The following is a 16,328-nucleotide window of genomic DNA, read 5'->3' on the forward strand; positions in this document are numbered from 1 at the left end:
CAATTCAGTACAAATTTAGAAATGCATCTACTCGTCGCGTAGCGGTGTGAATCAACACTTAAGGTTAGGCGACATGATTTAGTTGTTAAGAACTTGTTATAAACAGGCCTCTAGCTGCTAAATTCCCTAGCCGACGTGATGCGGCGCGGCGGGCGGCGGGAAGCAGCGCACGTGCTCGACGCCGGCGCGCTCGTCGTCGGCGGCGGCGAGGTGGCGCGCCAGGACTCCAAATATCTGCGAGTTGAGCACCTGGAACCGACGGATGCGGTCCACCATGCGCTTCAGCGGCTGTAAAGAAAGTTACAAACATTAGAATAAATTGTGTGTTTAAATTTGCATATTTTCGTAACGTTCTGGTCACTCATTTACCAGCTTACTCCTCGAGTCAAGCATGCGTAAAAAAGTTTTATTTCAAAAATACGGTGTCCGGGGGTTTTAAGTCTCACGTCGCGATAAACATTCAATAGTAGACTTATCTATGTTTTGTGTTTTTACACAAAAATGGTTACTGTATAACACCTCTTTTGGGACCAGATTTTCTCGTGAAGGAACTAAGTCACGTAAATAGAACACTCACAATCCCCTTAACCAGCTCATCTTTGCCATCCACCCTCTGCACCCTCAGTATGTGGTAGCAGAAGTCAAGCGCCTCGAAGCGGCGCTGCTGGCCGAGCAGGGCGATGATGGTGCAGCCGGCCCAGTGCAGTCCCTCGCCGAACAGTTCCTCGACAGTAAACTGCGTGTCACCCACGGGGATGCAGTAGAGGAATTGCAGGGCGGACCAGAGCCTGTGAAAAAGAAAAAGAATATTTATATATAACATAAAATAGAAAGCATTTTATAAAGTTGGCTTTCCGATCATTGCCGCAAGGACCGCAACTGACATAAATTAAATGTGAACGAGCGAACTGGGATTGAATGCCTCCCCTCTCACCCCGCAACTCTCTCCGCTCCACGTTTAGGTATGAAACTCGGCAGCTGCCCGTACCTCGCTACGCCCATGTCTACACTATAACAGCGACAGCCCGCAGCAAAGCCGCTTCCCGCAGCACAGCCGCTGCCCGCTCCCGGCTCGTATATACAGTACACTCACCTGTGGAACTCGGCGGTGTCGTCGGCGGTGAGGGGCGCGAGGTGCGGCGGCGCTGGGGGCGCGGGCCACTGCGGTGCGGTGAGGCAGCCGCGCAGCCGCCGCAGCACCACACTGAACAGCGACAGCCCGCAGCACAGCCGCTCCCGCGTCAGCAGGTCGCCCTCGCGGGATAGCTGGCTTTGCTGTTGACATAGTTATTTGGATTCGTAAAATGCATTAAGCACGTCCTGAGGCACGGTTCTCGATCTTCGAATGTTGTTTCACTCGCAGGCTATTTCAATGGCGTGCGTACATGCTGGCTCACGTGCGAGTGAGACGACCTGCGATGTGACAACATTCCGACAACGACAAAACTTGACAATGAAGTCCCTGGGCATGTTATCTATTTCTTGTATATGTTGAAATGTCTTGGCACATGAACTTTTCATTAAAAAAAACCTGTAATGGGTGAGTTTGGAAAAAGTCAGTGATATATAAATTGTTACATTCTTCACACGCTGTCATCAGCTTCACATGACGGAATATAATAATTGATTTTACTACACCGTTTATTTTAAATTTACTTAGGTAAAGGACATAAGTATACTGTTGCGCCAGTAAAAAAAGGCATATAGCAATGGCAATAAAAAACTACATCTATCTCCTACGTTTATTCTGAGTTAGACAGAGATAGCATACCTTGGCGGAGCCGTACTTGTCGACGTTCTGTACGATCTGCAGCGCAGCGTACTTCGCCTCCAGACGCTTCTGTTTAGTCTCCGGCTTCTCGCCCTCTGTAATCAAAACAAAGAACTTTCAATAAGTGATTTTGAAAATGGTGCGTTACAAAAGTTAATAAAAACGTATATTATATATTATATCAAATCTACAAAATTCTAAAATTTCTACAAAATGCTAGTGCATCTGACGTAGCAGTAATGAAACTAATGAAAATATAGCGTCGAATCGCTTTGGCCAGTACGCAACATACTGTTTCGGAACCAACCCCGACTCCATAAGCAGAGATTGACAATAATTGTCATAGTTTTCAATCTGCTTATGGATAGTTCGTTTGGGTCATACATTTTGCGTCAAGAATACATATTTATAAAATAAGAGGGCAAACGAGCAAACGGGTCATTTGATGGATAGCAACGATCGCCCATGGACACTCGCAACATCAGAAGAGCTGGAGGTGCGTTACCGGCCTTAATCAACATCATAATTTGAGTATAATAATACTGACCGGCGGCGAAGGGTCTCGGCAGTATGTTCTGGAAGGGCGCGGCGTGCAGCAGGTCCGTCACCTCCTCCTGACTCAACGCCTGCAATACAAAATAATATATTTTCAGACGTAAGAAAAATAAATTTTTTTCGTGTTTTTTTATTTTTAAAGTATCTGTCATTGTTTAGTCAGGAGTTTTTCAAACGTATCTGACAAAGACAGCAATATCGAGATACATAAGTGTGGTGGAGATTTTTTATTACAGCACGCCCTTTCTACCATTGACAGCGTGGCAGCCTGCAGCTTGCGAAGAAGCAGTTGCTCAATCAGCATACAGAGCACCATGGTGGAGACTTTAAAACGTCAGTGAGTTGAGTCTGGTGCTGCCTAACGTGTCATAACGCAGCAGCGCTTACACCAATTACCTGTTCTATTAGCACGCAACAGCACGATGCTGCCGAATAAATCCAGCATAATGAATGTAAGAGTAATGTGTCAAAATATAAATCAAGACTTCTCGATGTCAGTGAGATGCGTATGGCAGTGCTGCCGTAGTCGGCGGGGCAGCACGCTGCGCGCTGTCAGTTACCTGCTCTATCAGCATACAGAACAGCACGATGTTGCCGAGCTCGCGCAGCTCGTGGAACAGCTCGGTGCGCGCCTCCGGGTACTGCACGATGTCGGTGAGCTGGGCGTGGTAGTAGCCGAGCACGCCGTTGCTGCCGTAGTCGTAGCGCGGCAGCTTGCACGTGCGCGGCATGGCGGCCTGCAGCGCGCGCGTGAACTGCGCGAGCGTGCCGTGGAGGAGGCCACGCGCGACGCCGAGCAACTCGCCCACTACTACGGCGACGCCCTGTTGATAAGACGTTGCATAATCATCGCATCTATCAGCAATACAAATAAATAGGTTTACTCCTATTGGTCCACCTATGCGGTTAACCTAAACACACAATATAAAGTGTTAAGAAATTAAAAAAAAATGATCAAATTGTTTTGTAAAATAAGGAATTTTTTGCAAAGACAATGTCATCGTATTTTATTTTAAGAAAATATTTGGTATCTAAGTAGTACCTCGATGATGTAATGTAATTTTACTCAGTTTGTGAAATACTCGTAATTTCAATGAAAATATGTAAGTTACCATTTCCTATCTGTAAATGCGTAACGTAATGGTGGCATAATAAACTTTATATTTTTGCCATACCTGGTATCCCAGCAGCCGCACGAGCGCGTGCAGATGCACCGCGCCGACGAAGCCCGCGTACTGCGCGTACTGGGCGCCGTACGCCAGCGCCAGCTGCTTGGAGCCCCACAGCACCGCGTGCCCGTACTGCTGCGGCTTCTCGCGCTGCACCGGCGCCGCGAACTGGATGCCGCGGCATTTCACGAACCTAAGATACAAGTATACGTAGTCATGCGGACGCGTACGCACGGCCCAGCGTTCACGTACGCATGGCACAGCGTGCACGTACGCATGGCACAGCGTGCACGCACGCATGGCACAGCGTGCACGTACGCAAATTATAGTGAATTTGTGTATAACAGAATTGTGAACACATTAATTACATGTGATTAAGAGTATTTTATAATAATTATTTGTACTCTCGCATAACGAACGCATGAACACACGCAACGTAATTGTTCATTGCATATCGAGCGCTCTAGTTTATATGCGCTATTTTACTATAGAAACGTAAACGATTCATAAGCCTAAAGCAAGGTTTATAGACAGTTGACTTCATAGCCAAAAACACAAGATAAAAAAACCTTATTGCGCACTGTTAACGCTCGCGCTTGAAAATGGTAGAATCTGCATCGAATTATGCATTGTAAATCAGGATTTACAATGCATAATTCGCTATTAAGACATATATCGCGCATACGACATATTCCTCTATTTTCTCTCACCTATCAGTAGCAGCGTTATAACAGTAGTTCGGCAGGAAGTCATAGTTCAACTCCCAGAACACGTGCAGCGTGATGCGGCCGTACGGGGCAAGCACGCCGTGGTCGGACTCGCGCAGCACCGCGTCGAACTCGTCCAGCCGCAGGTAGCGGGACAGCAGCTTGTGGCAGAGACGGTTCACCGCTATGAGGCCCTCTAGCTCCTGTAGAAATTAGTGACAGACTATTAGGTTGCTATACGTCACGGGATCAATGCAGATTAATTAAACAGTACTCAAAATGCGGTCTAAGATCAAAATGCCCATATTGTTACAACCGACTGAAAACCTAGTAATGAAAACATAGCCTTTGTGGCAGTTTCAAGTTTGAGACAAGACATTGGGAAAGCAACCGAACCCGCTCCAACGCTTAAATATTTAAGCGTGGATTTCTATTGATCCAAGCTAACAAACTCTCTCTTTAAAACCACCACAGCAAAGTATAAAAAAACTACGACATATAAAATTCTACATCCTAAAAATATAACATACAAAACATTCAATTCGGAATAACTTAAAAGTTTGTCTGCACCACAGAACATGGATCTAGTTAGAACCGCCATGTCGCTCCAATTTGTATGAACACGAGCGTGTCACTTTTTTCATACCTACTGTGACGTCACAAGAGCGCTTTAGTGATGGGAATACCCGTACGCGCGGAATCGATTCGAAGGCATCGCCACGCCCCATCTCTTTGGCCACTTTAATAGGTATATCGATTTTTAATCGATTATTATTCGAGTTAATACACAGAGGAATGATAAATCTAAAGATACGTGCTTGCCAGGACAGCTGGTAATATATTATATTATTCTAAACTAAATCACTAAACAGGAACATAAATACATCTATACATATAAATAAAATTATTTTGTTGTTGTATGAGATGTAGCCCGAATTTAGTAACATGATCACAAAAGTGATGATCTGATGATGCAATCCATAGGAAATCGACAGTGATTTTACGTTTTTCTGAAGGATTCTAAGCTTAAAATACCAAAAAATAAGAATTTGCGCTGAAGTACACCCTGGTTCCGAAGATGCTGTACAGAACTCTTGAATCCTTATAGATAGTTCGGCAATTTTGGCGTTGTTTCAGCAACTAAAAGCATATTATTATGTCAATATGTCAATAATACTAATCATCATCATCACTATAATTATGCCATGAATCATCACATTATTATCAAAAATCTTGCCTTTGATTATATTATTGTTCCACCGTTTGTTGACTGATTTTTAGAGTTCCGTAGCCAAATGGCAAAAAACAGAACCCTTATAGATTCGTCATGTCTGTCTGTCTGTCTGTCCTTCCGTATGTCACAGCCACTTTTCTCCGAAACTATAAGAGCTATACTATTGAAACTTGGTAAGTAGATGTAATGTGTGAACCGCATTAAGATTTTGATACAAAAATGCAAAAAATATTAAAAATTTTAGGGGTCCCCATTGGTACAAGTACAACTAAAACAAAAACTTTTTTTTCATCTAATCTATGCGTGTGGGTGGTGGGTGTCTATGGATAGGTCTTAAAAAATCATAATATTGAGGTTTTTAATATCGTTTTTTTCTAACCTGAAAAATTGGTTTGAACTTGATCTAGCAGGTAGTTTTTTATACGTCAGTATAAATGGTAAATGGTAAACCTTAACTTTTCTTTCATTAAATCAACTGAAATACAAAAATAAATCAAAAAACTTTTAATTTCATAGAAATAAACCTTATAGCTGCTGCGAAACCCTTCATGGGCGAGTCCAACTCGCACTTGGCCGGTTTTTACTATTTCGGTAAGGAAGGGGAAAATTTGTTTCTTTTTACAGCTTTTATTTAACTTGCTCTGTATGTATGTAAGTATGTATGTTACGGTGGAATTTTGGAACTAAATTTTAAGGTAGATATTTCATTTTCTTTTTTTATCGCATTTTGCTGACGCGGACGAAGTCACGGGCAACAGCTAATGTTACATAAAATATAATTATCGAGTCACAAAATATCCCAAAGCGAACATTATCATTCCTCTGTTTCATGTCTGTTTCGAAAATCGATTAATTAGAATCGAGAATATGTACAACACTATTTGCTTCATTTGACAGAAAAATGAGAATATTGACTGTACCTCGAAACTAAGCGATGAGTGAAAGTATCGATTGTTTTATTTCCATTGCGCGCTCAATAGCGGACAAACAGAACGGGCTCTATAATTTTCTAACTAAAGCGGCAATGTATTATGAATCATGCGGTACACACGCAGTTACGTAGATTTCATGGTAAAAACTATAACCACCCACGATTAACATTAAATAATTGATTTTAAAATAAAGGACACATGATATAATAATAAAATTACTTACCGATGAAAAGAAACGTATCCACAATTTAGACCAACGTTTCTAGTCGAATTTCCACAGCCCAATACGGCACAATTAGACATTTTTAGAATTCCGATTGACGTCCGATTCCGGTAACGGTGGAGCGCAGACTAAAGAACAGACTTTCGAAGTTTTGACATTATACAAAGTTTGAGAACGCGATGGCACGCGAAGTACATACACATGGCAATTCTAACTATATCCATTTCTGTGGTCTGCACTATTTCTTCAATTGTCTTAAACTAGAGTTACCCCTGCTAGTTAATGTAAACAGACATAAGTTACGTACCACAACTCCTGTAATGTCTCCCGCCTCGAATCTTGCTACAGCGGCGTCAAGCGCACGGTGCATGTCCGCGTTGATGCGCTGTGCAACCTGTATGAAACATTATTTTAAGAAAAATTTAAATTAGCCCCTTACCAATAAAATATTTAAGCAGTGAATAAATATACAAAATGTTACTTAGTGCATATTACAAATGTCACATTACATATAAAGAGATCGAAAGTAAACCTTGAATAGTTATGTGCTTTATAATTGTGGCGGTACCCACAATTCTCCTAACATTCCTGCATCCCGCTATCGAAATTTTCTAAGCGCATCGGTATATATACGACAGCTGAAATGTATCACGTGGGCTCCGGCCTGACCGACCATAACATCTCGCTCGGTCGGAAGATCTTCCTTTTCGATCGCCACTAATAACGTTAAATAATTAATGTATTCATCAGAAACTCTTTCTCCTTTCTTCTTTCAGAAACGTCATGACAGACTAATATGAAATTTAAAATTGTTTGAGTAACATAATTTATAAAAAAGCCTGTTTACAACCAACATCTCTATAAAAATAACAACAACAACCAACCAGCGAGCACAAATCAACATGTCGTCCGAGCAGCGCGACGTGCCGCTGACGCAGCAGCGACACGTACCGGCCCGCGCCGCAGCCCGCGCCCGCGCCGCGCGCCGCACACTCCGCGCGGTAACGCTTGTCCAGCAGCATGCTGGGAAATGAGATAGATGACTTTTAGGGCCTGTAGGCCTACTATGAAACCGTTCTGAGACTCAAACAATCGGACAAGAACGCCTCGTCCCGCTCTAACAACGTCGTTTCACGTTTGTTACAGTAGGACGCGGCATTCTCAGTCGATTGTTTGAGTCTCAAAACGGTTTCGTGGTACCTGCCCTGTTTTACCACTTCCTGATAAGTGCCGCATAGGCTATCCACAGCTTATCTTACAGATAATTCATACTCTATCTGTCAGATATGTTGTGCATAGCCTATCCGGCACTTATCAGTACGTGGTGACACAGGCCCTAATACTTTCAAGTATTTAAATTGGGATCTGTTAGACTTTGAAAAGTTGGGTCGCTGCATAAAGAGAAATTCGGTCAATAACGTCTAACTGCTAGTTTAAGCCACAAAAGTATTGCTTATGCTGCATGTAAAGAATACGGTCATAATATGCCGGATATCCGGATAACAATATTTTCGTGCGTGTGTGAAAGTAGCTATATTATGTTATATGTCAATAGCCGAATTTCTCTTCAACCGGCGACTGGACTTTAGACTATTATTAAAATAAATAGTATAATATGATATATATTTGAGATACCGTCATAAAAAACATAGCAAGCTACAGAAAAAAACTCAGTACCAAAAGTATTCCATGATTCTAAATAAATGTATAACGCAATCTAAGAAATTAAACAACATTTATAATTAAAATTTATTTCAAAGTTGAAAAATATCGCGAAAGCTAAATGGAACATAATCAAAAATTGCAGAGGTGGGGACGGTAATACTCAAAGCACAATTTCTAAAATAATTAAAGACGATAAAGAAATTACTTGTCCGCTCAATATCGCGAAGACTTTCAATTCATTCTTTATCGACATGGCACAAAATTTTAACACAATAACTACTGATACAAATACCGATAATATAAACCACATTCCTAATAATACTAAAACAATCTATTTGACCCCAGTAACAAACGCACAAACATGGAAGTTTATAGACGATTTAAACAATTCTAACTCTACAGGATACGATGACATTAAAACTAACATTATAAAACTATGTAAAAATTCTATAGCTACTCCACTAACCCATATAATCAACCTATCCATATCGCAAGGCATATTTCCGACGGCTTTAAAATACTCGATTGTGAAACCCATTTTTAAAAAAGGCGATCGTACAAATCTGAACAACTACAGACCAATTACACTCATACCGATATTCTCAAAAATATTTGAAAAATGTATGTATGATAAACTCTATAATTTCTTTACAGAATGTAAAATATTAAAAAAAGAACAATTTGGATTCAGAAAAAAAACCTCAACCGTACATGCTTGTTTCACGTTAGTAAAGGAAATCACAGAATGTTTAAATTCCAAATCTTTACTAGCAGCAATATTCCTAGACATGACAAAGGTTTTCGATTTTGTAAACCATGCTATTTTACTAAATAAACTTTATCGGCAAGGCATCAGAGGCGTAGCCTACAAATGGGTTAAAAGTTTTTTGTCCAATCGCCAACAATGTGTAGAAATAATTGAAATAAATGCAAACTGTAAAACAATTTACAGATCTCCATACATGTTTAATGACGTTGGTGTACCTCAAGGCTCCATACTGGGCCCGTTATTCTTTTTGAATTATATTAACGACCTGCCAGATGCATTAGACCAGGAATCTATACTGTATGTCGATGACACCACAATACTAGTCGAGGGAAAGAATCCACCGGCCATCGAGGCTGAAATAAATAATGCCATCGCTAAAGCAATGACTTGGCTGAAAAAAAACTTATCTAAAATGAAACTTGTAAACTTCAAAACTCGAAAACAATCACATATTAAACAAAAAATATGCTATGAGAATTCCGAGATAGAAGTAGTAGATTCAGTCGCTTTTCTAGGCATTACTGTGGATAGTCTATGTAATTGGAAAGAACACATTAATAACATATGCACTAAACTCGAAAAATATATGTATGTTGTTAAAAATATTAAAAGAACTGTAAGTACATCTGCAGCACTTCTTTGTTACCACGGCTACATCGCCTCTGAAACTCTGTTGACCAAATAAGAGTGTTTAGACTCCAAAAGAAATGTATTAGATGTATCTCCAATGTCAGCTATATCGACCCCTGTAAACCTTTATTTAAACAGTACAATATACTACCGCTACCTTGTCTGTACATCTATGAAATGTGTTTATTTGTGAACAGAAACGCTTTTTTTGTAAAGAAAACTGAAGTGCCACCAAGAGCTCTAGACATACATTTAAATTGGTTGTACCCCACCAAAGACTAAGCATTTGCAGTAGAAATGCTTACTGTATGGCAGTGTCAATATACAATAAGCTCCCTGGTCACTTTAAAAAACTCCCTGAGAGAAAACTACAAAAAGAGCTACATGCATGGCTACTTCACAAAATGTATTATGCAATAAATGAATATTTTAATGACGAAATGGATGACGTTAAAGCCTAATTTCTGACATTATTCTAAAATTTATTTTTATTGTAATAAAACATTAGCATAATATATTTGACATTATTTGTATAATATTCATTAATTGGACAAAATATTTTTTAAGAAATACTGTTAATTATCTATCTATCTATTTTAATTAATAAAATTCAATGACATGGAAAAATTATAATTACTATGATAATATTTGCACACTATGTTAATAGTAGAATATGTCTGAACTCATAAAAATGTAAACATCTATTGTACCATATCCTTGGCAAATAAATAAATTTTGAATTTGAATTTGATAGAGACGGACAACCGAAGCTTCGACTTAGCTTCGAATAAAATAAATACGTTCGGCTAAACTCCTCGTCGTACAAAAACCGCGTCGTCAGAAGTCGTAATCGTCGATCGTCTTGTCTTCGCCCACATTCGACGAACCACCTCGTCGTAAAGGCACGCGTCTCGTCGTCTCGTCGTACGGCACGTACCTGGCCGCCAGCTGCTTGTAGTGCGCGTACACGAGCTCGGCGAGCTTGTACACGAACTGGTCGAAGCACAGGTTCACCTCCGCCTCCACCTCGTCGTAAAGGAACTGCTTGCGGAAGACGGTGAGGGCGTACTGCGCGCTGTCGTTGTACAGGTCGAGCGGGTATAGCACGTATCTGTAATACGTTTACATATTTAGTTATTGGCAAAATGCTATATAGAGATACAAGGATGTTTCGGTATATTATTGTCAAGGGGGCGTGGCTATGAAAAAATGGCGGTCCATCATAAGACGGCGGACCTTTCCAAAATGGCGGAAAATGATTTTTGAAAATATAAATGTAGTTTTAAATTTTATCAAAAACAAATGGTAGCTATATTACTTTCAACATTTTCCCCGTCCTTAATTTTTTAGATTTCACCTGCCATACTTATTTTCAAGTCACTTACTCCATCATAGCGGGCTCCTTGCTGCGCAGTATGTGGTCTGTGAGGATCCAGGGCATGGACATCTCGATGGGGAACTGGATGCGCTTCTCCATCGTCACCAGGTCGTTGCACTCCTCGTTGTGCTGGTGACGCACCGAGCATTTCTACAACAAACACATAAGTTGTTACGTGTGACACGTGGCACGTTAATGTTCAATAAGGGTGTTTGAAATTCTATTTGCCACCAGGTGCCGCTATGTAGCCTTAGAGCCAGTCCACACGGCTCGTTGCGTCAGAGTTGCATCGACGCAATGCTACCGTTGCGTTTTACATACAAATAACCAAGGTGTTCACACGTCGCGCTGCGTCGTCGCAACGCACACATGACGGACAGCAGTCCCCGAGACGAAGGGAGGGGGTGTTGTCATTAAGACTACTTCGTTATAACGCTGCACGCTGCGATGACGCAGCGCCCGTGTGGCCGGCTATGCGTCAAACGGCAGCGCTGCGTCGACGCAACGCTGACGCAACGCGCCGTGTGGACAGGCTCTAAGATGGGTGTGTAATAATTTATTTTGCAAATAATAATTTTTTATCTCGTCAAGCTTAATAACCATTTCTTTTGGATTTTATTGAAAACATTGAATACATTTAAGTAAAAAATGATTAAGCATTTTATAGATATCTAATGTATAGCCGTACAAGCACTCACATTGACTTTCCTGCCCATGGTCATCTCGAGGTAGAACTCGCGGTACCACAGCTGCGATAGGTCGCAACACTTGGCCAACGAATCTGAAATAGGGACGACTTATAAACCACAAAATGGTATCATAATATATTTTTAAAAAATACTGAAACTTTATCAATGTAATCTTTTCGCATCGCATGAGTTTTCCGCAGGACTTTTCAATACAGACATATAGAGCAGTAGCGGCGTTAGGGGAGGGCGACGCTGGGCGACCGCCCAAGGCGCCGGATTAAAAGCGGCGCTGAAGGCAAACAAAGGGGCGCCAATTTTCACAGCACTATCATCACCCTGGGTGCCGAAGACATCTCGTCCAGGGCGCTGGTAGTGCCAAAACCGGCCCTGATATAGAGACAGAGTAAGAGAGAGGCTCACCAGCCAAGTTAAGCAGATAAGACCAGTAGAAGCTCTGCCGGTGGAAGGTCTCGATCTGCTGCAGCGTAGTGGCGTCCAGGTCTTTGCGCAGCGTGCGCCGCCCGCCGGACTTGTCCGAGATGAGCGCCTCCAGCTGCGTCCGCACCATGTACAGCTGGGTTGAGGATGGACCTGCGAATATGGTAGGTATTATAGATCTTTGGTTGGCATTTGAACGTACGCGCGTATACGTTAGGATACTGAAATATTTTATAAGTGTACACAGAAATTGTGTACGTTAGCGTATATGTGGGAACTCATTGTTATCTTACATACGCTTGTGTAAAGATGATGTACACGTATTTGTGTGTATTTTGCGTTCTTCTGCATACCCGTTATGTTTACGCGTATTATTGCGTACACGTACGCGTATTTTGCGTACACAAACGTGCGTTTTTGCGTACACGTTTGCGTATATTCTGACATCTGCGTGCGTGTACGTACCGACGTTACGTCGCGGCACCTTGATGGTGAAGCTGGTGTCGGCGTCCTTCTTGCCGCGCAGCGCCGGGTCCTGCTGCGGCTCACACCCGCGCGCCCAGTCGCCGCACGTCTCGCGGACTGACACTATTATACTGCACACATAGGTCTTCATTAGAACAGTGACTTATTTACTATCACCTTCGATTGGCTAGTGTCTAAAAATTAACCAATCAACAACTCATTCTAGTGAGAAGTTAACTATACTATTACTAAAGATCTCTATTGCACGGTGTATTAGAGATCTATAAGTAGTTAGTATTCGATGGAGACTTTAACACAATTATTAGGATAGTAACGCCCTAAAAAATCGTTAAATGTTTTTGAATGCGGCCGTTAGTATTCTGAACTAAAATAAAACTTCCACAAAAACTTTTTACGCATTTTCCCTAGCCTTTTCTAGTCTCAACGAGCACAGCATAAAAGTGCTGACCTGCGTATCAAATCCTTCTTATTCTTGATGGCCTTCCTCAGCGGTTCTCTCAACACTAGCTGCACGAAGTCCTGCAGCTCGGCGTACACGGCGCGCCGCGCGGCGTCCGCGAACACTGTCTCCATGCGCGCCATCAGCACCTGCAGACCTTTGATCATCGCTATCACCTGGAATAGGGAAAAGTATTAGCGTCACATAAAATATTGGAGAAATTATTTCATATCAGACTTATGTGGTCAGACTAATGTATTTCTTTACATGTGTGAGTGTGCTCACCTCAATCATAGCGAACTTCTCATCGCTGGTATAATTATATCGCGTAGCCCGCTCGTACTCCTCCGCGTCGGGGGGGCAGCGGGGGTTGGTGGCGTGGTCGGTGGGGTGCAGCAGCTTCCACGAGCACAGCTCGGTGAGCACGCTGCACCAGCCCGACAGCAGCTGTAAGCCGCGCAGGCACAGCTCACTGACGGCTTTGTTCTCCGCGTCCGTGCCGGCTTCTTTGAATGTGGTTGTCACCTGGAACCATATACGTGTATTGTAACATATCGTGGGTCCGCTTGGTGCAGTCCTGAAATTGATGGACTAATCAAGCAAGTTTCATCGGGACACAGATGGAAGATTGACCATACATAAATAACGTAACTAATAAATCTTGGCATCATCATGTGCGTCATTTAAGGTTATCATAACCTTCAAACTGCCTACCTTACCTTCTTTAAACGAATGCAAAATGTTAACGATTTCAAAAGTACCTTTTTCAATTAATATGAATATAATCCCATCTAAAATATCTGTGGCCTTTTTACGACACTGCTGCTCACATTTGTCTACGGCATAGACTCTATGCCATAGTCATTAGTTTATGGTATCCATTCTCACTGTCCCCGCCCTAGCTCACCTCGTTGCTGTATCGGGCGAGCTCGGAGATGTAGTTCTGGTGGTCCTCGCGGATCTGCGGCAGGTGGACCATCAGATCGGCCTGCGGTGACAGCGGGTTGGGGTTGGATGACAGCGGCCATCTGCATAAGTCAAAATAATAATTAATATGAAATACTCATTGCTTTCTATCACTTGAATGAGAAAAGCAGTTCAGTTCAAAATGTATGAACCACATAAGCAGTTTTTTGTTAATGCGGGTGTATCAAATTGAAAATATTTTCTTTATTTGTCCAGTTTATTTGTTAGTTTAATACATTTATATGATAAGATTGCTTACTTGCTAGGATCATAGTGCTTGGAGCGCTTGATGTAATTGAACGGGGCGATCTGCATGTCACCAAACAGTGGCACTACCTCCAGGTTCTGAAACAAAATAGATGTTATGAATTTATATGCCGACGCCAACCGGCCCCTGTCGCTAAAAGCTCCCTAAGCCCTAGCAGACTTTTAGGGCCATTTACTTCATAAGACAAAGATATTACAATGCTTTTGAATTATATAAAATTGTCGACCGCAGCCTGTAAAATTGCCGTCAAAATTTTATATTTATTGCTTAGTGTTATACTTATTGCTTAGTGCTTAATGTACAGCTAGGCTACATCAGACGAAGCCGAGGACATCAACTGGTTTTTAAACGTTCTGTATTTCTCAGTAAATATATTATCAAAATCTACCTTGAATATTCTGTCGATGCGGTCGAGGCGGATCTTCTTCTTCTGGTCGAGGCGGTTGATGTTGCACGCGTCAGAGTCCATCAAAAACAGACCGAAACCCATCACCTGTGGCAAATACAAAAATATACAGTCAGTGTATTACGCAAAGCGAAGATCAAGCGTTTTTTAGGTTTAGACATCAGCGTTCGTGTAAATGTGCATTGAAATTGATATACTAGTCTTAGTTACTTAAAACATAACGTAACATTTACTTGCACTCGCAACTTTTCCCCCAAACAGATAAAACCTTTCCATAATGTGCCACAAATGTAACACTATTTAGCAGTCAGTATCCCTCATATTCCTAATTCGAACAGAGTTCCTTATCGCGTGATGCGAAAGGGGGCTAGACCGAAAAAGTTGTAACGACACTTTTTATTGGTACCTGCACGGTAGGGGCAGAGGGCTAGTATTCTGTGTGTCAACTAGTTGACGTTTTTTGAGAATAAACAGCGACGCGTTGTTAGTATTCCTGGGCGTCAATAGATGGCGTTTTTTAATATATTTTTTTGAGTATAATATGACGTAATACACAGATTTTTACTTCTAACTTCGTTACATTCGGGTGTCCCTCTTTCATCACGTTTTATATTGACTTAATTTTAAACATTGTCACTTTCTCCCACTCACCTTGACAAGCATGTGTTTCTCGGAGGGTGTGAGATACATCTTGGTCTCGAACATATGCACGCAGATGTTCACCACGTCTGCCAAGAGGTCTTCGTAGCCTGTAATATAGTACGTTATAACACCTGCTATGGAGTAAAAAGCGTATCACCGTCTCTAGCGAATCGCAAAAGCACCCGAATAACTTTATCGTAAGCGATTTCTGCGCTGGCATTACATTTGAAGATACATAAAATTTTCAGTACATCTATACAGCAGGGAACTCATCAAACATCAAAAGCTTGAATTTCTGTTACACTTAAACTTTCAAACCCAAAATGGTGTGTATTTTGTATTTGAAAAAACAACATAACATCAAGTTGGGCCCTTTTTTAATCCCTACATAATATTGAATTTATTAAAAGAATATTTAAATTGAATAGGTTATACAACTAATTGATTAATTATTCTAAGATGAGATCTCTGGCTGGCGTTGTCAAAAAGTTATAAGATCTACGAACCAAGCCTCTTATTTAAAATTCCCTTTATAATAAATAAATTGCTGGTCAGTTAACGTAGCTCACCATTAATCTTCTCCAGCGCGTCCTTGACCGTGTCCCTGATCTTGTTCTGTGTGGCGAGGAACATGGAGAGGTTCTGCGACTCCTGCAGACTCTGGCTGTCAGACATCACCTTCAGGAATTGAGCAGCACTGGAAACGAGAGGCATACGTAAAGGGACCATGTGATTGGTTAAAAATATAAACTTTGGTTAGTGATTTCCTAGAGCAGATAAGGCACTAAGTTAGAGTCAGAGCCCTCGCACTGGCACACAGCTGTGACTTTCCGATCTTTGCTGCAAGTTACCGCCACCGACGAAAATTCAAGTAAAATGTGGGAGAGCCATTCGGCACGAATGGGCCGGCTCGACTGGAGAAATACCACGTTCTCACAGAAAACCGGCGTGAAACAGCGCT

The 16,328-nt window shown here is 41.7% G+C and overlaps 2 protein-coding genes across 2 annotated transcripts in view; one reads left to right on the top strand and one right to left on the bottom strand.

Moving 5' to 3' along the window:
- Positions 1-306, top strand: part of LOC121736456 (segmentation protein cap'n'collar-like) — a 127,502-nt gene extending 127,196 nt beyond the window's left edge. Inside the window, exon 23 of the transcript XR_006037019.1 lies at positions 297-306. The gene's annotated coding sequence lies outside the window, so the exon portion shown is untranslated. The remainder of the gene's footprint in view (positions 1-296) is intronic.
- The window catches only part of LOC121736455 (cytoplasmic FMR1-interacting protein), a 20,580-nt gene continuing 4,252 nt past the window's right edge, over positions 1-16,328 (bottom strand). Inside the window, exons 5-26 of the mRNA XM_042127649.1 lie at positions 15,937-16,064; positions 15,377-15,474; positions 14,708-14,812; positions 14,311-14,396; positions 13,993-14,113; positions 13,371-13,610; positions 13,095-13,261; positions 12,626-12,756; positions 12,143-12,313; positions 11,732-11,814; positions 11,041-11,183; positions 10,593-10,766; positions 7,476-7,614; positions 6,899-6,985; positions 4,206-4,405; positions 3,502-3,688; positions 2,887-3,150; positions 2,319-2,397; positions 1,772-1,866; positions 1,094-1,275; positions 578-788; positions 1-288 (exon numbers count right to left, since the gene is read on the bottom strand). Coding sequence (XP_041983583.1) covers positions 127-288; positions 578-788; positions 1,094-1,275; positions 1,772-1,866; positions 2,319-2,397; positions 2,887-3,150; positions 3,502-3,688; positions 4,206-4,405; positions 6,899-6,985; positions 7,476-7,614; positions 10,593-10,766; positions 11,041-11,183; positions 11,732-11,814; positions 12,143-12,313; positions 12,626-12,756; positions 13,095-13,261; positions 13,371-13,610; positions 13,993-14,113; positions 14,311-14,396; positions 14,708-14,812; positions 15,377-15,474; positions 15,937-16,064 — 3,253 coding nt within the window. The 3' untranslated portion in view covers positions 1-126. The remainder of the gene's footprint in view (positions 289-577; positions 789-1,093; positions 1,276-1,771; positions 1,867-2,318; positions 2,398-2,886; positions 3,151-3,501; positions 3,689-4,205; positions 4,406-6,898; positions 6,986-7,475; positions 7,615-10,592; positions 10,767-11,040; positions 11,184-11,731; positions 11,815-12,142; positions 12,314-12,625; positions 12,757-13,094; positions 13,262-13,370; positions 13,611-13,992; positions 14,114-14,310; positions 14,397-14,707; positions 14,813-15,376; positions 15,475-15,936; positions 16,065-16,328) is intronic.

Source organism: Aricia agestis, chromosome 19, assembly GCF_905147365.1.
Source record: "Aricia agestis chromosome 19, ilAriAges1.1, whole genome shotgun sequence".
NCBI lineage: Eukaryota > Metazoa > Arthropoda > Insecta > Lepidoptera > Lycaenidae > Aricia > Aricia agestis.